The 21373-nt window shown below is 38.0% G+C and overlaps 1 protein-coding gene across 22 annotated transcripts in view; it reads right to left on the reverse strand.

Moving 5' to 3' along the window:
• Window positions 1-10902: 10902 nt before the first annotated feature.
• The window catches only part of EFCAB7 (EF-hand calcium binding domain 7), a 38192-nt gene continuing 27721 nt past the window's right edge, over window positions 10903-21373 (reverse strand). For 6 of the 22 annotated variants that reach the window (XM_070591859.1, XM_070591853.1, XM_070591861.1 and 3 more), the window contains 4 exons: window positions 16465-16674; window positions 14359-14466; window positions 13323-13374; window positions 10903-12698 (listed from right to left, as the gene is read on the reverse strand). In XM_070591859.1, the coding sequence (XP_070447960.1) occupies window positions 12520-12698; window positions 13323-13374; window positions 14359-14466; window positions 16465-16674 (549 nt within the window). In that variant the 3' untranslated portion in view covers window positions 10903-12519. Of the gene's footprint in view, window positions 12726-13107; window positions 13375-14358; window positions 14501-16464; window positions 16675-21373 lie in introns of those variants that run through there. The other 16 variants (XM_070591854.1, XM_070591852.1, XM_070591857.1 and 13 more) reach the window with 4 other exon arrangements.

A 21373-nucleotide genomic window follows, 5' to 3' on the forward strand; every position in this document is an offset into this window, starting at 1 on the left:
GTAGTACAGTATGATCATAAATTCTATTCTGGACATGTAAAGTTTGGGGTGCCTGTCATGCATCCAAGAGGAGGTACAGAATAAGGTGTTAGAGCTTAGAAAAGAGACCTGGCCAAGTGATACGAATTTAAAATCTATTAGCATATAGATAGCATTTGAAAACATGAGAGTGAATGAGATCACCGAGGGAGAGGATGTACAGAACAGAAGAGTCGACACCACGCTCTGAGGAACGCCAACATTTAAAGGCCGTGAACTGCAGTGCGAAAAAGTTAGGCTTTTCTACATTTGAAAGAGAATTTCTTTAGGAACATAGACCTAGCAGGAAGCAGATTTATATGTGTTCTTCTGTATGCCTTCCAGCCTTTCATAAACCTGAACTCAAATCTATGAGTTTACATTCAGAGGCAAGCAAGATCTACTTCTTAAGAGAGTTATTTATATGCCATTTAGGAGCCTTCCTACAAGCCAAATTATCCCGAATTTTGTTATGTGTGATCTGGGTCAAGGAACAAGCAGGTGGCAAATCTATGAAAGGCTTGAATGATTTCTTTGTCTACACATAAATGTGTATAAATGGGAGATGGGTTAAATCCTGGCAGATGCATGTACAATGCTTGATCAAATCCCATTTCCAAATACAGTGGACGGCTTTACCCTCACCCTTCACAAATCATCATTTGCATTCCAACCTTAATGATTTAAAGAAATGTGTTTACCACAAGACATCAATCTTTGAGGGCTGCAACAAATAACAAATGGTATGCATATGGAATTTATAATGACATGCATGGAATTGATAATGGAAACTCTGGATGGTGAAGTGGGTGATCTAGTGGCATTCGCCACGTAACATTTATTGGTTACATGGCTCATATAGAAACTAAGGATCAAAATAAAAAATACTGAAAAGTAATTCAGTAACAACATGTAGGCAAAGTCTGAGAAAGCACTTATATTGTTAAAAATGAAACAAAGCACAACTCTATATTTGTGTATGCCCAGCTTCCTGTCTGGTGGTGTCAAGCGATGGTGGAATAGTCTGTATTGAGGGATTTGGGGAGTGACTGCAGTTTAGACCTAGAATGGTCATAGAAATCTGTCCTACCCAAGAGTTCTCCTAGGCCTGAAAGGCAGTCTCTCGATTAAGAGAATTCTGCCTGAATAGGTAAGTTATAGATAATCTCCCACAAGAATTCACAATTATTTGCAGCTGGCAAATAATTAATGATTCCATATGAACCCATACAAATTGATGCTGAACAATACTGTGGATGTCATTTGGTTCATTTGTTAAATCTAAATCCTGGCTGCAGATTTAGTTCATTATATTAAATTTTGATCTATTTGTAATTTGCTGAAATGACCAGTTCCAACACATGAAAGCAATATGAAACCATTTAATGTCTGTTCTATTTGTATGCATAAGTTATTCAGGTGCTTAAAACTTTTATTTGAATAAAAGTTAATGGACATCTGAAGTCATGATTCTGAAATTAAGTTTGTTCCTGTGCCAAAATAATAATAGTTTCTGAACTCATGTTTCAGTGTCAAATGGCTATTCGTGAAACTATACGTGAAAAAGATTGATATATGATAAATTGGGCTTTTTCCTTAGAATTCACTTTTGGAATCTAATGGATATCAGTCTGAATTAATTTATATGAATATTTGATGTGAAAATATTAATATTTTAAATGGCAAAAAGATAAGATTTTTTAAAATACCGATTACAAAGGACATTTTTAAAGAGATAATGAATGTCTTCTGTTATCCTATTTCATCAATGTTCTTGATTAAGGAGTCAAGATGCTGTGGTAGGCTAAATAATGGCCCCCCAAATGATATCCATGACCTAACCCTGCAACCCGTGAATGTTACATGGCAAAAAAGGCCTTTGCAGATATAATTAAATTAAGGATCTTGAGATGGGGCGATTACTCTGGATTATTCAGGTGAGCTCTAAATGCAATTAGAGGGAAGCAGAGGGAGATTTGGCTACAGAGGAGAAGACCATGTGACCATAGAGGCAGAGACTGGAGCCACAAACCAAGGGATGCTGGCAGCCACCAAAAGCTGGAGGAGGTGAGAAATGCATTCTCCTCTAGAACCTCTGCAGACAGCACACCCCTGATGACACCTTGATTTCGGCTCAGTGATGTTGATTTTGGAATTTTGGCCTCCAGAACTATGGGAAAATAAGTTTACGTTGTGTTAAGCCCCCAGATTTGTGGTAATTTGTTACAGCAGTCAAAGGAAACTAACACAGATGTTTTAATTTTATGGAGGAGTATGAGCCAGGAAACTCACTGCCTGATTCTCTAGAGGCCTGAAGTGTGACATCAGGAGATCAGCAAGAAACAGAATAAGAAGGCTCTCCTAAGGTGCTACCAATGAATAAGCAACAGAGGAAAGCATATCAGGTATAGCATGAGGAAAAAAAGGAATCGAGAAAATCATGGAGGTAATTATTCCAAATTATTATTTTGCTTAAATTATCTGATTAAATTGAGTTAAATTTTTTTCTGAAATTGTCTAGGAAACAGAGTTCTCTGCTTCATCCACTATGCAGAATTAGATGCAACATACTGTGAGTGCTCTCTACACCACCTTGAGATTCTGAATAGTGTTAGCAATTTTTCCTCGTGAGTGAATTGTTGTGTTTCCTTCCCTTGACATTACTGACTCTTGTAGCTCCTGTTATATATTTTTCTTAATTCTGAAGCTATCTTTGAAATAGTTTATATTCATTGCCCTCACTTACTCTCCTTTCATCCATCCATCCCTCCATTCAAACCATCTATGAAATACTAAACACATAGTACAAGATACTTAGGCCCAGATTAGTCACATAAGATAAGATCCCTGTACTCAAGGAGTTTAAAGTAGGAGAGTCCGGACATGTATACAAATTAATAAAATATAAGAAACATAGTAGAAGCCACGAAAAGGTATTGATTTTTAAAGCTACTATTAGAATAAAAATGTTTCAAATCAATAATCTAAGCTTCTACCTTAACAAACTAGAAAAAGAGCAAATAAGCCCAGGGCAAATAGAAAAGAGGAAATAATAAAAATAAGAGCAGAAATAAATCAAATTAAAAACATAAAAATAGAGAAAAATCAATGAAATTAAAAGTTAGTCTTTGGAAAAGATCAATAAAATTGATAAACTTTCAGGAAGACTGGCAAAGAAAAAAGAGAAAATACATTTTACAAATATCAGGAATGAAAAAGGAGCTATCACTAAAGACCCTATAAACAATTTTTAAAATCTCTATACACATAAATTTGACAACTTAGATTAAATGGACCAATTCCTCAAAAAACCACAAATTACCACCCCGCTGCAATGAAATAGATAAACTGAACAGTCCTATAACTGTTAAAGAAATTGAATTAGTACTTGAAAACCTCCAAAAAATCTCTACACTCAAAGGGTTTCAATGGCAAATTCAAATAAACATTTAAGAAAAAGTAACAGAATCTCTTCCAGAAAACAAGAGGAGAGAACATTCTTGACTTCTTTTATGAGGCTAGCATGGCCCTGATACTCAAACCAGACAAAGATATTACAAATCAAGTAAACTACAGACCAGTATCCCTCATATTCATAGTCACAAAAATGCTCAACAACATACCAGCTGATTGAATTCACAATATGAAAAGAATAGCATATCACAACCGAGTAGAGTTTACCCTGAGAATGAAAGGCTGGTTTCAATACTTGAAAATCAATCAGTGTAATCCACCATATTAACAGTCTAAAGAAGAAAAATCATGATATTGCTGAAAAAATATTTGACAGAATTCAGCATCCATTCCTGACAAAAACTCTCAGCAGTCTAGGCATAGAAGGGAACTTCCTCAATCTAATAAAGGGCATCTGCAAAAACACCTTCAGCTAACATCATACTAATGGTGAAGGGCTGAATGCTTTCCTCCCTAAGACTGGGAGCAAGGCAAAGATATCCACTTCACCATTCTTATTCCACGTCATTATGGAAGCCTTAGCCAGTGTAATAAGGCAAGAAAAAAGAAAAGCCATACAAATTGGAAAGAAAGAAATGAAACTGTCCCTTTTCGCAGATGACATGTTTTTCCATGTAGAGAATACCAAGGAATCTACAAAAAAAAAAAAAACCCTCCTAGACTGAATAAATGAGTCTAGCAAGAGTCTCAGGATATAAGGCCAACATACAAAAGTCAATCGTGCTTTTATATATTAGCAATTTACAACTAAAAACTGAAATTTAAAAATACCATTTACAATAGCTCATAAAAATAAAATATTTAGATATAAATCTAATAAAGGATGTACTGGATTTGTATGCTGAAAACTATAAAATGCTGATGAAAGAAATTTTTTTAAAAAAACCTAAATGAGTGGAGAGGTATACCATGTTCATGGATTGGAAGCATTGCCATAACAAACATGTCAATTCCCCACAAATGATCAATATATTTAACACAACATCAATCAAAATCCCAGCAAGATTTTTGGTGGATATAAACAAGCTAGTTCTAAAATTAACTTGGAAAGGGAAAGAAACTAGGATACCTAAGGTGACTTTGAAAAAGAACAATAAAATTGAAAGAATCCTGATTACAAGACTTACTATAAATAAACTACAGTAATGAAGACAGTGTAGTATTGATGAGGGAAAAACACATAGATCAATGGAAGAGGCTAGAGAGTCCAGAAACAGACCCACACAAATGCATGGGTCTATACGGTCATTTGATTTTCAGCAAAGGAACAAGAGCTATTTAATCGAGAAAGGATAATCTTTTCAGCAAATGATGCTGGGATAATTAACACCTATTTGAAGAAAAAAATGAACCTCAACCTAAACCTCATAACTCATACAAAAATTAACTCAAAATAGGTCATAGATGTAAATGTGCAAAGTAACCCTATAAAACTTTTAGAAGGGAATAGGAGGAAATCTTTGTGACCTAGGGTTAGGCAACAACGTCTTTTACTTGACATCGAATGCACAACACATTAAAGGAAAAATTGATAAATTAGACTTCATCAAAATTAAAAACTTTTCTCTCCATATGATATAGTTAAGAGAATGAAAAGACAAGCTACAGACTAGGAGAAAATATTTGCAAATCACATCTCCAACAAGAAATGTATCCAGAATTTATATAGAAGCCTCAAAACTCAACAGTAAGGGAAAAAACAACACAATTTAAAATGGGCAAAAGACTTGAAGAGATATCTCACTGAAGAGGATATTCACAGATGGTAAAGAAGCACATGAAAATTTGCTCATCACCATTAGCCACTAGGGAAATGCAAATTAAAACTACTATGAGATACCACTGCATATCAGAATGGCTAAAATAAAAAATACTAACAATATCAAGTGTTCAGGAGTATGCAGAACAACTGGAACTCTCATACATCACTGGTGGAAATGCAAAATGGTACACCACTGTGGAAAACACTTTGGCAGTTTCCTAAAAAGTCAAACACACACTTAACCATATGACCCAGCAAGCTTGCCTTTGGCTATTTACCCTAGAGAAATGAATACTTATGTTCACATCAGAACCTGTACATGAATGTTTATAGCAGCTTTACTAATATTGCCAAAAACCGGAAACAACCTAGCAGATGAAAGAATAAACAAATTGTGGTACATCCATATAAGGAAATACTACTCAGCAATAAAAGGAAGAAAGTATTGACACACACAACTTGATGATTCTGAAAGGCATTATGCTGAGTCAAAGAATTCAGTCTCTAAAGGTTACATAGTGCATGATCCTGTTTACGTGACATTCTCAAAAAGAGAAAACCATAGTGATGGAAAATTGATCAGCGGTTGCCAGGGGCTGGGTGTGTGTGTGTGCGTGTTTGGGAGGGGAGGAGGATGTGACTATAAGGGATAGTATGAAGGGGTTTTTTGGTGATAGAAGTGTTCTGTTTCCTGACTCTGTGGTGGTTAAATGAATCTACACTTGTTTTCAATTACTAGAACTGTACAACCTTGCCCCCTCCCCTAAAAAGTTCAAATTTATGGCATGATAATGTTTTGCTATGAAATATTAAATGTTAATTAGACTTGTGGTGATCATTTTGCAATATATACCAATATTGAATAATTATAAACTAAGATAATGTTATATATCAATTACACCTCAATAAAAAGAGTTGCACTATAACACTAAAACGCTGTGTCATCTTGACGAGCTGTTTCTCTAACAAGTCTTGTAATCCATCTTAACTAGGCTGTGCCTGTGTTAAGAAGCAGTAGACAATAGCAGCAGTTTCTTAGATTCCTTAGTTTGTCCTTTTTTTCCTTATGAAGAGAATGACGCCTGTGACGGCAACTCAGCCAAAGACTCAGAGACCCTCACCTGTAATGAATGTCCAGGGCTTTGCTTTTCAAGGAGAGCCATGGTTGAAGAAAGGAATGGTGAGCCTCTATGCTTCCTCAGTGGCTCTCAAAGTGTGGTTCACGGAAGCCTGGTAGTCTAAACCTTTTCAGGCGGTCCACAAGGTCAGAACTATTTTTTAATGCTGGGATGTTTTTGCCTTTTTCACTGACGATGCAAAAGCAGTGGTGGGTAAGGTACTCTAGCACAAATCAAGATAGAGGCACCAGATTGTACTGTAGAGATTGTATGCTTTGTTGGTGCACACTCGCATCTTAAAAAAAAAAGTACCAGTTTCACTTAAGGTCCTCATTAAAGCAGTACAAATTCTTTTAACAACTCCAAACCCGTGGCTCCGGATTGTCTTAATACACTGTGTGGTGAAGCGGAAGTACACATAAAACACTTCTGCTGCTTCCGAAGGACAACAGTGCCTCGAGGGAAAGTCTTTGAAATTTGCATGAGCTACCTTATCACGCGACACCGTTTTTACTTGAATAAAACTAAACAAACCAAAACACAAACAAAAAAAGCCTCAGATGAAAGAGTATTACTTTTCACATAGAAGCTCAAGAAGTAACATAGTTTGTTCCGGATTGGAGAAAGGATTCACGGCTTCATGAAGGATGAGGCATTGAAAAATGCCTGTGGAAGGCACAGTGTGTAACAGTTGTCACCATCTGTCTTCTCTGATGGACCCTATATAATGAGGGCAGGATCAGTGTCTAGCTTGTTCCCCCCTGGAGATGCAGCAACTAAGCAATGCTCTTTACATATTGGTCGCTCAATAAGTCTATGAGTAATTGCCCTATTGCCTATGATAATAATATGCAGAGTTACAATAGAGGAAATTCTAAGAAAAGTGAAAAACGAGACAAAATGCCTGAAAGTTCCTCCCCACCCTTTATAAATCCCTCTTCAAGGTCAAAGTTCTAGCTCGTGCCCCCGATTCTTCCAGCCCACGCTAGTCTTCCCAGCTTGTCCAAACCTGTTCTATCAACTAGCTCTAATATTTTAGTGTAGTACTTCTCAATATTTTAAAGCCCGTGTCTCATTTCCTTTAAAAGTTATTAAAATGTGCTTTTTATATTATTTAAATTTTAAAATGCATTGTATTGAGTGAGTAAAATCAAATCAAAGCACTGCTTAGCTCAACCTTTGCTTCCTTCCTGCAGTCCTCCAAGAGTCTTATCCCCCTCGCCTCCAAAACTGGGCGAGCCTCTCTTCCTCCTCTGTTCCCGTACCCTCATCACCGGTTTATGCTTAAGGACCAGTGTTCACTAATTCAAGACAATATTATTCCTTAACAGGACAACACGCAACTCATTCCCCAGCTCGCTCTTCTCCTGAGGCTAGAAATCATGCCACCTGCTTTTCCATGACAACTAATGCCCGAGGTAATAGATACTTGCCAATTGGTTGTCCCTGTGGACCATTCTTCCGGCCTACTCATCTCCTAAAATTTTTACTGCCTGCTAAGAAAACAATTCTTTCAAAAGCTAAATCCAATTTTTGCAAAAGATGTTTAGAAAAAGCACAGAGAAATTTACTTTTTTGTGTGTATGAGGAAGATTTGCTCTGAGCTAACATCTGTGCCAATCTTCCTTTATTTTGTATGTGGGTTGCTGCCACAACATGGCTTGACAAGGGGTGTAGGTTTGTGCCCAGGGAACCAAACCCAGGGTGCCGAAGTGGAGTATGCCAGTCTTAACCACTATGCCATGGGCCTGACCCAAATTTACTTTTTGGTAATGCTGCACACTCACATCTGAAACTACCAGAACACTTACAGTGCTGGTATTCTGTAACTGGCACTTTTGCATTTACATCATATGTTGACATTGGCTTCAAGAATATGTATAAAATGTTGCATATTTATCAATTGTGTCTAAAAGAAATTGAAAAATATATATTTTTTAATCTGGAGGGAATGAAACCATACCTGTAACCCCTTTCTAATATGTAGGTCTTCTTTTTAAAATTAATATATATCTTCAGAAATGTATTATGTCAAAAAAATAAAGTACCTACTTTTAAAGTATAAAATTCACTTTGGTCAAAAATCACAAATGTGGAAAGCTTGTGACTTATTCTAAAGGACTGAGAATGCCTATTCTTCATCTTCCTCAGACAATTCTAGCCATAGCTAACAGGCACAGACACTTCAAAGCAACCAAAATCCTTTGCCCCCTGGACTTGGAGCAAACATTCCTAGGTCCGGACCCTAAGCTGTCTCCCCACATGAATCTCATCTACATTCCCTATCAGTTCCACTGTTTGCCTTATTTCTCCTCAAATCATTATGTAGTTCTTTTTCTCCCCCAGAAATTAAGCTAGGCTGAGGAGCAAAGATAGGCTTTATAATACTACGTAAAGCTAGCAGGGCTATCTCTGTGCCCTTATATTTGTAACTTCAAGAAGTGAAAGTCAGTATCTTTTTAAGAGCAGAAGTATCCACTTCACAAGTTAAAAATAATTTTTATGTATTCTCTAGTAAGATGGGTGTACATGCCTGTGTATGGATATACCCAGGCTCTACAACACACTTCACCAAAGGAGTCTTAGAAGTCGGGAAGGACTCAACCCAGGGCTGAGAAATACTATTAATCAGTCTCTCTCTCTCTCTAATGAATAATAAAATAATATGCTCACCCTCTGGTGGCCAAAATAAGAAATACATTTCCATTTTCCTGGATTACATCCCAGACATGATTAATGTGGTATATTACCCGCCTCATATTTAACCTACTCCAAAAATACATCTAAAAGAAGGCCACTGGCTTTTTTTTTTTTTTTAAAAAAAACAGGTCTAATACAATATCTAATGGAAAATCAACAAAATTATTAAGTACAATAACTTAAGAATTGCTTATAATATGACAGAATTTGGTACTTACCACTAATTTGGTTTTAAAATATCAGAACTGTAGAATTTTAGAGTAGGAGGGAATTACAGTGATCATTTAGTCTTCCCCTCCCAAACTGTTTATTAATAATCAGTGAAAAAACTAAATTTTTATTTCATTTTGTTTTAGTTGTTTTCCACTGTTAGTTAATGACATGAAAAACAAAGTCTGAGTAAATGGAATTGAATAAAAAGGCTTTTTTAAATGTTTCTATTTTTAATTTACAAATAGCCCTAAGAATTAGGAAAAATCCATGCCACTTATAAGTTTATTTTAATTTTCTGCCCACTTTATTCAACTGTCCAACAAATATTTGTTGCACATCTATTACGGTTTCTATGGCATATGCTGGAATTATAACTGTCCCTGCTTTCAGCCTAGTGAAGGGGACAGATAAGCGGTGATTGCCGTATGTGCGACGAGCACCATAACCAAGAGTGAGCACGAGGAATAAGGACCATCCAAGTGGTCTTGGTGGGGAGGGTAATCAGGAAAATTCTTGGGAAAGGTGACACATTCACTGAAACCTGAAGGAAGAAGAGGAAGAATCATTCTACAGGCAAGAAGGAAACATCACATCCAAAGGGCCTGAGGTGAGAATGCGGAAAGTGGGAGAAGCTACAGAAGTATAGTTGAAAAGAAGCCTGAAAAGGAATGGTCAGAGGTGGGAAGAAAATCTGAAGAATATGGGTATCCCAGAAAGGTCAACACTGTCCAACACTGGAGAGAAGACTAAAACATCCCCTAGATTTAATGACAAGGAAGTTACGATGTCCTGGGGGGAACAACCACTAGCTGAATTAACGGGAAAGAAGGAACGGGAGTGAGGAAGTGAGCCTAGCAAACGTGGACAATTGTTTCAAGTCCTTGTGCTGTGAAGGGGAGGACAGAAATAAGGATAGAGATGGGGAATGAGAGGTTTCTTAAAGACGAAGAGTCTGGAACATGTGTCAATAATAATGGGAAAAAGCCAATGTCGAGGGAGCGTTTGTAGATAAAACTCATTCTTGGGGAACTATAATGCAAATACTAAGGAAATAGGCAGGGATGGGACCTAGAGCACAGGAGAGAATGGGGTATCTAGAAGTCTTTTGCTAAGCTGGATCCTTGTTTTTTTTTTAAATTAAACCGCATGAAAGGTAACCTCAGAAAATAATACTGTCAATCTCTGCATAACTACCCTGAAAAAGGGAAGAACCTCTCGAAATTAAAGAAAACATTCTTATATGTTAACCAACTGTATTTGGTTGGATAAAGAATTACTATTAAACTATGAGTCAGGTATACAAGGACTTGAATTAAATTTAACTTGAAATGAAATATCTTTGTCTTTTCCACTGTTGAAAATGGGACCATAAGATAGTTTTTTTCCTCTCTCATAAGTGAGGTAGGAGAAGAAAAATAAAGGCTTGGTATGTCTAAGTGGTGACAGTGGTGGAAGATAAGCCTTAAGTGCTCACTAGTCCTTTCTTGAGTCTCCGTGTTCCAATGATACCACCTATCACCCTATTACAAAACACCTTTTAACAACTTGGGGCAAAGGCAACTTTATTATACGCTTTTGGTAATATAGCCAGATAATTAATTTCCTGCAACTTGATACTTTGTGAGATGGAATATACAGTCACATTTATTGGGTTTACAAAGCACCTGGCAATTAATAAAATGTTTCACGTAGCATTGCTTTTTAAGACATCATCTGAAGAATTCAAACTGCTAGATAACGATAACTCACTTTACAGATGTCTAAATCAAGGGCCAAAATTCCAAATGACATTTAAACTATGGGCTAGCATGTACTGGGTACAAAAATAATATACTGCCATACTGGTATTCATATTTCAAAAGCTGACATTTACTGGCCAAGTATTCTGTTACTGATATGGTTATACAGTTCTTAATTGCTTAATATAGTTTTTGATGTGCTATACTAGTCATCATTAAGTGCTATTTAGATTTAATTCCTACTATTTCAGAAAACACTTAATTAAAAGCAATCCACAAGAAAATTCATTAAAGAAAATTACTGTCAGAACAAAATATTCCTACTGTTGTGATTAGATTTTGGCTTAATATAAAAATCAATTTCTCCAAATTTTGCTTTAATTGTATTTTCTGATTGGAAAATTAATATATAATTAAATGGCTATTTCTGCATTACATTTTCTTTTTTTCCTTTTAATGATTTTATTAGTATGGTCACAAGTTTGACGTCTACAGTACATTGATAACATAGCCGAACACAATATTTGAAATAAGTAAATTACATCATTGTGACAAGTTTTAGGATGTCAGCTGACTGCTGGTGCATCTCGCATGCATGTGCATCTGCACACCCAACTTGCACAGCTCCATGGTGCTCGTCCCCGCTGGGTGCTGGTGCGTGCCTCAGCCAGGTCGGACACAGGAGCTGTCGTGCCCTTATGCAGACCCAGATTTTCAAGGGAAGCAGTGTGGAACTCAGGAATCCCCTGCAGCATGGTGGCAACACCGGTTTTGCTTTGGTTCAGGTAAAAATGCAATTATCGATTATTGCTTGTGTGAGGCCACCTGACCCCCCAGGACTTGGCCCAGCATAAAGGGTATTTTGACAGCCCTGCACGAGGCCAGTAGGCAGTTTCTGTACACGTTTCCTTTCCAGGAGAAGTCTAGAACTGAGATGCGCAGCCTTCCAACATGCTGTCGGTGACACAGCTGGAACTCAGACAGGATTTGTGTAACTTTCTCTCATTAAAGGTACTGAGGGGGAGCAGAACACGCCACCCCAAAATGTGTCACTTTGGCATGTCGATTATTTCGAGCTGAAGCCAAGTGAGACCCAGTAGACTCAGGAAAAGCTTTTTCCCTCTCCCTTAACTGCCTAAAAGGATTTAGACAGGGGCCTGTACCAGGAAGAGCTGTCACCAGAGATGACTTTCTATGTCAGAAAGACTATCCACACGGCAGGGCAAACACTGTGCCACGGAAGAGCAGGCGATGTTGTTATTGTTTAGTTGAGGAAACTCCATCCACATTTTCTTTAGAGCACGAGGGGCCATATTTGCACGGCCTCTGACACCAAAGACGACTGTGAGGTTGTGGTCCAGGTACTCTGCACCGGCTTCCCTCAGGGCAGAGATCTTCTCATCAAGGAAATCATTCCTGAATCTGTGACATGCTGCAGGATTGAGTTCTCTAATTGTTTAAATGTCAAATCACACATCGACCAGTCCCATCCTATCTACTGCGCGATGGTGCACTGAGCCGGGAGTCCTCTCCCAAGGATACTCAAGATCCAACTCCACGCTGTCGCTCCAATCTTAGCTGCCTGCCGAACCACCGCCAGTGTGGGTGAGGGTGGAAATGCGGTTCCTGGGCTCGAGCAGCTGCAGGGCCATGCAGGAGGGCACCAGCTCCAAGCTGAAAAGGTGCAGGAGGAGGGAGAGGCTGCCCGAAGAGGCAGGCATTGGAGGGGCTGCATGTCACCACCAGCAGCAGCAGGCAGAAGGGGCCCAGGAGGTCCCCTGGTCCTCCCACAGCCATATGCCTGGGACTACACTATCATGGACAGGAGTCCTGGATCTGCTGGGCTCCCAGGGCAGGGGAGTGAGAAGCCAAGGGTGTGAGCCCAAGACACTCGCCATAGCTGGCCCATTTACATTTTCTAGTTTTTGTTTGATAAATAAGATAAACCAAAAGTGTATAGGATTTTGTAGAATTCATTGAGTATTACTTTTTAAAAGCTTACCTGTAATTTTATTTTGATTTACTATTCCTAAATTAAATGTGCCCAGACTGCCCATTAAATTAAAAAGAAGGCCAAACAATAAAAGTATTATTTATATTTTAATAATGAAGTATATAACATGGGCACAAAATACAAATCCATACAAATAGATTATTATTTATGTACATCAATTAAACTGATTAACATTTAGTTGATCAGCAAATAACAGACTAAACCTGAAATAATTTTTCTTAGTTTGTTAGCCTCAAATAGGATTATTTCCTAAAAACAGTCTTAAGATATGAGGGAATACACACAGTGAGACATCCACTCCTGTTGTCCATTCAGAGGCATCACATGTTGACAAACCTGCATACAGAAATAGAAAGCTTTTACTTTCCCTTTATATATCATTACTTTGGGCTAATTTTTCAACAGAACAACATTTCCAGGCCTATGTAAAAAATACCCCTGTGCAGATAAAATTCCATAATTTGTCCTTATCAGGGGCCTGCCGTCTATGACCTGATGTCTAACAGGACAATCCGGCCTGAGTTCTCCTGCGACAGAGCAGCTGACGGCTGGTGCGTGTGAACGTGGGGCAAGGCGGTGGAGAGGCGAGCAAAGACCCTCCCCTCACGAGCCTAGAGTGCTTCCTAAAATCCTCACGGAGACAACGGGGAGGAAACTCTCTTTACCCTGTTGTAGAAGGTGTAGGATTTCACGGACAATCTGAAGGAAGAAAGGGTAAGAACAGAAAGCCTTTTCCGTTTTCCCCTGACTAGAGCAGTTTGCGAGTCTGCTGACCTGCCCCTGCCTTTGAACTCTGGCTGAATCAGAAACCCAGAGTTCTGCTGACACCAGAACTGCGGCCGTTCCTGGCTCCTCACTTAGCTGCTTGTCTAAAATTCAGAGGCGCTTTCTCTTTCACGTTACCTTAGAAAAATCTTCATAATGTAGATAAAAATATTTTGGAATATCAAAAGTCCTATTGCTATTAATACTACTTTGTAACTCTATATGATGTTCAAAAGTGCTTTCATGTACATCATTTTATTTTTATCTTTACATTAACCTTGTGAGGTACCTAAGTTGGTGATATTAATTTTACCTTTAAAGAGACAGGAACAGAGAGGTTAAGCAAACGTCCCATAATCACTCAACCAAACAGTGAGGACTGAGTTAGAACCAGTCTCCTATCTCCTAAATAGGATGACTGACACTAATACAAATATCATATTTAAAATAATTTTCTACTCTATTTCATATCTACACATTTATTCATAGCACTAACAGAAAAAATTTCTTTTCACATTGATAAAACAAAAAGCTCTAATTAGAAGACCACGTTACCATCGCAGATTTGGGTGCCACTTCGACTGCAAAGATGTTGAGTCCTCTGTTGTTCACGCAGTTTCTACTCAGCTCGTTGCTGATGTGAATAATCGCTTTATTATCTGACTATGAAAAAGACTTCGTAAGTGGCCAGTCCTTTCTTTAATAAATACAAATAAAATGAATTACAAAACACACTGTAAGTCTTGCGACAGAGGTATGCACAGGGTTCTACAGGAACAGAAATATTAGCTCGGACTAGGGTATCAAGGAAGACCTCAGGAAGAGGAGATACCTGAGATGGCAGACCACAGACGACAGAGAGCCTCCAGGATGGACAGCAAGCAAGGGAAAGCAGCAGGCAGCTGACAGTGAGAGAAACGCAGCAGCAAAGCGCCCCTGCTCACGGGGCTGCACGCCCTGCCTGCGGCCCACCACAGAAGGGCAGCACTGGGCTCCCTGGACTTGGTCTCAGCTCTTCCACTACTGAGCTGTGTGACCTTTTGCAAGTTATTTGATGCCCTGTGCTTCAGTTTCCTTGTGTGTATAATGGGGACAGTACTTACCTCGTCGGGTGGTTGTGAGAAGTGAACGTGTTAATATACATAAAGTGCCTGGCACATTGTAAGCTCTCAGATATTATTATTACCTCATTTTGGTGAAGGGAAGTTTAATTTTCCTTAAAAAGAAGGAGGTGGAGAGTTGAGAAATGATAGGTAATTGCAGAGCTGAGGGATCAGGGTAAGGTAGTGACTCCCTTCCACCCTTTTAATCCTAATAACACAGAGGGCAGAAAGGGAAGCTTGCTGGATCTTGGGAGTCACCCTCCAAAGCTTTACCATCCATTTGAAGATTGCAGTCTACCAGCCTAATTCATCAAATCCAAACTCGTCTATTTCATTCTCAAGACAACATACACAACCTGGGCCCATTCTGCCTGTGTTATTTACCTTCCTAATACTCCTCCAAATAAAGGTCTGTGTTTCTCAGAGCAGGTATTCTCTCTCTTTCCCTGTCCTTCGCGTTGGCCCTCCTCACCCTTCTCTCGCACTGCTCCCTGCTTCGAAGGGCCGTCTCTCTGCATAGCTGCATCCTAGCTACTCTTCAAACCCCACACGGTCCCCTTGCCTCTCGCCACAAATCCTTCCCCAACTTCTGCAGTCCAAACCAACATCAACTACAAAAGACATGAATGCAGCAAAACTCCTTTTACACATACAAGCAGAACCATATAATTTAACATTTAATTATTCTCTGATTTCTTTCAACAGTATTAAAATTTTGTCTTTCCAACTAGCCTTTAACTCCTTGAAAGCAGAGACCATGTTACACTTTCTGTCAGCCCCTGTTGTGACTAGGAGAGTTAGTTACATAATACACACTAACATTGACTCAATATTCAGCCAAATCTTAAGAACTTTAAGAAATTTAGGGAAGGCAAAAAATAATGTAAGTCTCACCCAGGAACTAAAAGAAATAAGCCAATAGTCCTAAAAACCCAGGCATCCTGAGTAAGATTTTATGAAAATTTATAATTTCTAGAAAACTGGGTATCTCTGACTTTACAAATTTATGCATGTATTCTCTTGATCTGCAATATCAATGGTAGCAGGGAAGATGGCCAAAGCTAGACATAGTTGGCTTGATAACAAAAGGTCCTGGACAGTGGAATATATTTAATTAGATAAACTGATGATAGTCTACAGGATTTCTGATATTGCAAAGTTTGTGTAAAAAGTTGGGTTACATTTTTTTATGTTGTTTATATTCCTTTAAAACGTGCTGTCTATTATTTAAAAGAGCTATGTATGCGTGAAGACTTCTAGTAATAAACTAAATAAAACACCTTGTACCCAGATTATGCTCTATCTTCATAGATCTCTAAATAATTTTTATTGGAGAAAAATATCCTAAGAGAAAAACAATGATCTCAAGCCTTTAAAAAACAGAAAAATGATCATGCTCAGTTTGAGTTAGAAACCTGAGGAGAAAGAATACTTGCCTATTATAAATATTACTAATGTAATGGGATATTTAATTGCTGTGCAAGAATAGAGTAAGAAAGAAGATGGAACATACTAGTAACCACCGCGGTCACAAGGCGCACCACCTCATAACTGGTACCTTGTTCTCAATAACTGATGTTATCCAGGTGTCACACGTATAGGTATGTACAATTATGTCTTCATAGCCGTCCATTACTTTGGCATCACCTTTGCTGAGGACGGACTTACAAACGGCCTTCTCAAGTTGCCCACTGCATGCCTCCATGTGAACAGCTTTAATTCTTGGCTTGCATTTGTCTGCATAGACATCAATGACAAATGGGCATGCCTGATGTGAGAGAAAAAGCAGACCTTGTTTTAACCTTTGATAGAATTGAAAATTATTTATTGTTAAAATGTTCATCGTATGATGTAAGAAGCACTGTACTTTCTAGCTGGTCCTTCTGACAAACGTTCAGAGAGAAACTTCAGTACTATGAATTGAGTAATAAAACCATGAAATTCTGATTTTTTTGGAAGCATATTTTTAGTTATGTTCACAGAAAAGGAAAGAAAACTAAAACCTCTAGCAAATCAGCCATACACTCTGTAAGCAATAGCACCACCTCTCCACTTGGTTTAGAGCTAACTTATGTCATAGTAGTTATTTAACTTCCTTTTCTAACTTTAAGGCTACAGAAAGAATTCATCAAAGGGCTCTAAACAAATTATTATGTTTACAATTGAAACAATGCATGGATATAGAGCACCAAAAAGAACTAAATGCAAAAAAATAAATTCACAGTTCAAAGTTAGTATAAAATCACCTTCAAAATCTAGGATCTAAAAAGACTTTGTGCATTTGGAAATGGATTTTTCTGATGTCTGCCTTTTAGTCTTTACCATAGCCCACAGGATGCTGCACACAGCAGCTGCTGCCTCTCCGGCCAGCCCAGCCTCCCGCTCGCCACACTCCAGCTACTCTGAGCCTCCAGATGCTGGAACAAAGGAAGCTCTTTCCTACGGCATGGCCTTCGATTGGAGGGTTCTCTCTGCGTGGAAGATTCTTTCACATCTTTTCACATGTGTTCCTCATCCTCTGCCATCAGGTCAAAGCTCAAGTGTCACCCTCTGCAGAGAGAGCTGCCCAGGTCCCAGCTCCTTCACACCCCATCCCCCCCCCGCCCAACTTCTTCTCTACTTTGGCCTCTGGCTTGTTTCTTTCAAAACTCTTTTGAAATGATTTTATTTATTTTCCATTTAATTAATCATTCTCCTTCAGGGAAGGCAGGAATTTTGACTATTTTATTCATCATTGTGTCCTCCCTGCCTCTTTATTACATGCTTACCCCACAGAAGGCATTCAATACGTATTTGTTAAATAAACGAATGAATTCACACACATTGACGATCATCTTTCTATTTGGGGGCAAAAGATAAAAGTCTGAAGTTAGTAGAATATGAATAGACATTTTTATTTTAAAAAAAAGTTTTAAAATATTTTAATGACTCCCAACCTTTGCCAATAATAAAGTCATCTTTTTAAGAGAGAGAATAGAATAAAAAATCATTGGACTAAAAGCAGAAGACCTGGGTTTGTAACTGGATTTTGCCACTTACTGGTTACACGATCTGGGGCAAGTCACTTAACTCCTATGAGGCTTAGCTTCTTCATTGAGAAAGTGGGAATAGACAGAATATATTCTCTTAAGGATTGTTGGAAATAGCTAATAGGTGATATGTGCCAAAATATTTTACAATATAGAATTCTAAAAAAAAAAAGATTATAATAATTATGATTGTGAAATTTTAAAGTCTTGATTTATTTTTTCAGTATTGAATAGAGTCTGGTATTGTTTTGCCATTTTGAAAGTCCTGGTGATCGGTTTTATTTAACCAAGTTACTATTTAAAGATTCTCTGAAAGTAAAGATCCTAAAGGTCCTTGTTAAAGACATGTTCTCTAAAATTTTAAAAATAAAATCTTGGGGCCGGCCCAGTGGCGCAGGCCTTATGTTTGCACATTCTGCTTCAGCGGCCTGGGGTGTGCCGGTTCGGATCCCAGGCATGGAACTACACACAGCTAGTCAAGCATGCTGTGGCAGGCATCCCACATATAAAGTAGAGAAAGATGGGCACAGATGTTAGCTCAGGGCCAGTCTTCCTCAGCAAAAAGAGGAGGATTGGCAGCAGATGTTAGCTCAGGGCCAATCTTCCTCAGCAAAAAGAGAAGGATTGGCAGCAGATGTTAGCTCAGGGCCAATCTTCCTCAAAAAAGAGTTAAATAAATAAAATCTTATCTACTCTAAAAAAGCTGCCCTATAACTATACAATTTTTTCTGTTCATGGGCTTGAAATTTTATTTAATTATTCTCTTTATCCTAATAAGTTAATACAGGAAGCACACAAGCAAGAAAACTGTTCATTGTAAACTGTTAATTTAACAAATATTAACAGTATATAATACAGAGGATGGGGAAGACTGTAATAATAAAGTCTGGATTAGGGCATGCTACTTAAATTTAGCACAAAACGTGGCCCTCAGCTACCTGTTAGCCAAGGCAAAAGTGAAATAAAGTGTGTTACATAGCTCCTAAAATCTAAAAAAATGAAGTAAATTTTTCCCACTTCTGAATTCTAAAAGGAATTTATACCATGAAATTCTTTTTAAAAAAGAAGAGAAGAAAAAAAAAATGAAAAACTAGACAAATGTTTTGCTTATCGACCTTCAATAAAAGAGCAAAGTATTAAGTTATGGTGACACAGGGGCAATGCCCTTGGGGCAAGAACAGTGAAGAAGTTACGCTTGTTCTTTGAAAGAGAATCTGCTTTATAGGTTGATCTAGAGAATGGATAATCTACAATTCTAAAACCTGAATTGGCAGGTTTAATGAGAAAAAATAAAGTAAAAATGACTGGTGGTGCCTGATTGTGCAGGGAAAAAATATCAGAAGACAAACCAAGACTGTAGTGTAGGTTACAGAATGCTTAAAACGAAATGAACTTTATTTGTCTGGGTTTACTAAAACCATTCAAATAATGGGATTTCAAACAATCCTAAACCCCTCCCCAAATCCTCACCTGTAACTGATACTTCGGTTACTCTTTGTGACACAATACCTACTAATTTAATAGGTGGGACCAAATTTTAGCTCAAATCAGCATTAGATTACTCAGGTTATATATGATTCAAGAATTACCAAAGATATGGCTATGGTTCCAGAATCCTTACAGGCCAAACTTACAGACATGTTCAAATCAATCAGAATACAGGTCTGAAGATTATAGATTGATTCTTCCTAGATTATCATAAACCTTTCTTTTTTCACAAACACGGAAATGTTGGGTCATGCTCTAGGCATGCTAACTTTGTAACACAGCACACACCAAAGAGCCACTGTCTCTCACCTCCTTGCCTCGGAGCACGGCAAGCTCCAGTCAAAATATCTCCACATCTCATATGAATCCTTTAAATCAAATGCTACCACATGTATAAACCCCGATTACTAATGGGAACCACTCAACATTCTTGTACCAGTTGATTAATTATGAATTGTTACTTTCTCCTTCTTGTTACCATCTGCTGGTGTAATACTTTAATCCAAAAACTCTGTAACCCTTACTGAACGAGGAGAATCTTCGCATTGTAACTATGTAAATCAAGACATATCCATGCCCAGAACAAAATTTCTGGATTCTCCAACAGCAAATCCTGACTTAATATTGTTTGTTGGTGGGTTTTATATTAAAAAATAAAAGGACAATACCAGGCTTGACATACAATAAGTAGACTAGTCTCTTTTGTAAAATATATTTCCTTACCAGGAAACAGCTCAGCTCAAATGACTAAACTGTGGCTCTCTCTAAGGCATGTCAAATTACTAAAAGAAGAGAGTGAAATATATGAATAGGTAGTATGCTGTTAGAATAACTGACTTTTTAAAAATGTTATAGAAAAAACCAGGGTTTTTTTTTTTCCACTTTCTCAAGTACCCTTTAAAAATGAACAACAAATACATTATTTGATACCTAAAGTAACTGCTATCAAAGAGACTTAAAGAAGTTCTATAGAAGCTACTATAGTGTACTATAGATACTATAGAAATACTTTAAAAGTACTGTAGAAACACTCTAGAAATACTATAGAAACACTTTTCACAGATCATTATACTAGACAGACTACTCTGACTAAAGTCCTTATATAAACAACAACAGAGGAAAACAAATCAATAGAGAAGTTGCAAGGATTCCACTGTAGATACATAAAACTTGGCCTACCAAATTTTCCAAAGAAACAATGGGTATGATCAGGTTGTGAGAGCCATGAGGGTGAAAGCTGGGAAACCCAGACGGCTGCCTGAACATTAGCTAAAATCCTGCATGAAACAACTCATTCCAGTCGGGACAAACTGGCTACAGTACTAAACACCGAGGGAAAACCTTCCCAGGACAGTGAAGGATGTGGTCAGTCCATGCACGCTTCACCTGCAACTAAATTCACCTGGAAAAACTGTGGGACACAAGCTGAGATGATGCTCTGAAAGACTCTCTGAGCATTTCCAAATTGAATTTACACAGTTGCCTCTCCCGCTATGGTTTACGAGTATGTACTACTAATAACAGTACATTTATTTACAGAATGGGTCAAAATACTTCCCTGTTTAAAGGCCACAGTCATCACGACTGCCTAGGACATTTCAAATTACTGATCCCACGACAAGGAACATATTCAACTAGAACAATTATTCATGAATTTGGATCGCATAAGGCTTTGCTCCTCACTCTTTACCATTCCCAAACCTCGGGTAAATGAAAAGGGCCTTAACAGAATTGCAAAGGTACATCCTTTAAACAACCTAAAGTGAGGTTTTTCAGAGAACCTCCAGAAGCAGACAGTCCACAGAATTAACTGCTAGCCCCTTTGAACAAGCACATAATGGTGTGAAGTAAGCAGCCTCTTCTCAGAAGCACTGGAGCAAGACTCTTCTACAGGTGACACTCTTCTTTGCACACTCTTGTTTATTCAGTGTTCCTCTTTACCGATGGAAG

Source organism: Equus przewalskii, chromosome 24 (assembly GCF_037783145.1).
Source record: "Equus przewalskii isolate Varuska chromosome 24, EquPr2, whole genome shotgun sequence".
NCBI lineage: Eukaryota > Metazoa > Chordata > Mammalia > Perissodactyla > Equidae > Equus > Equus przewalskii.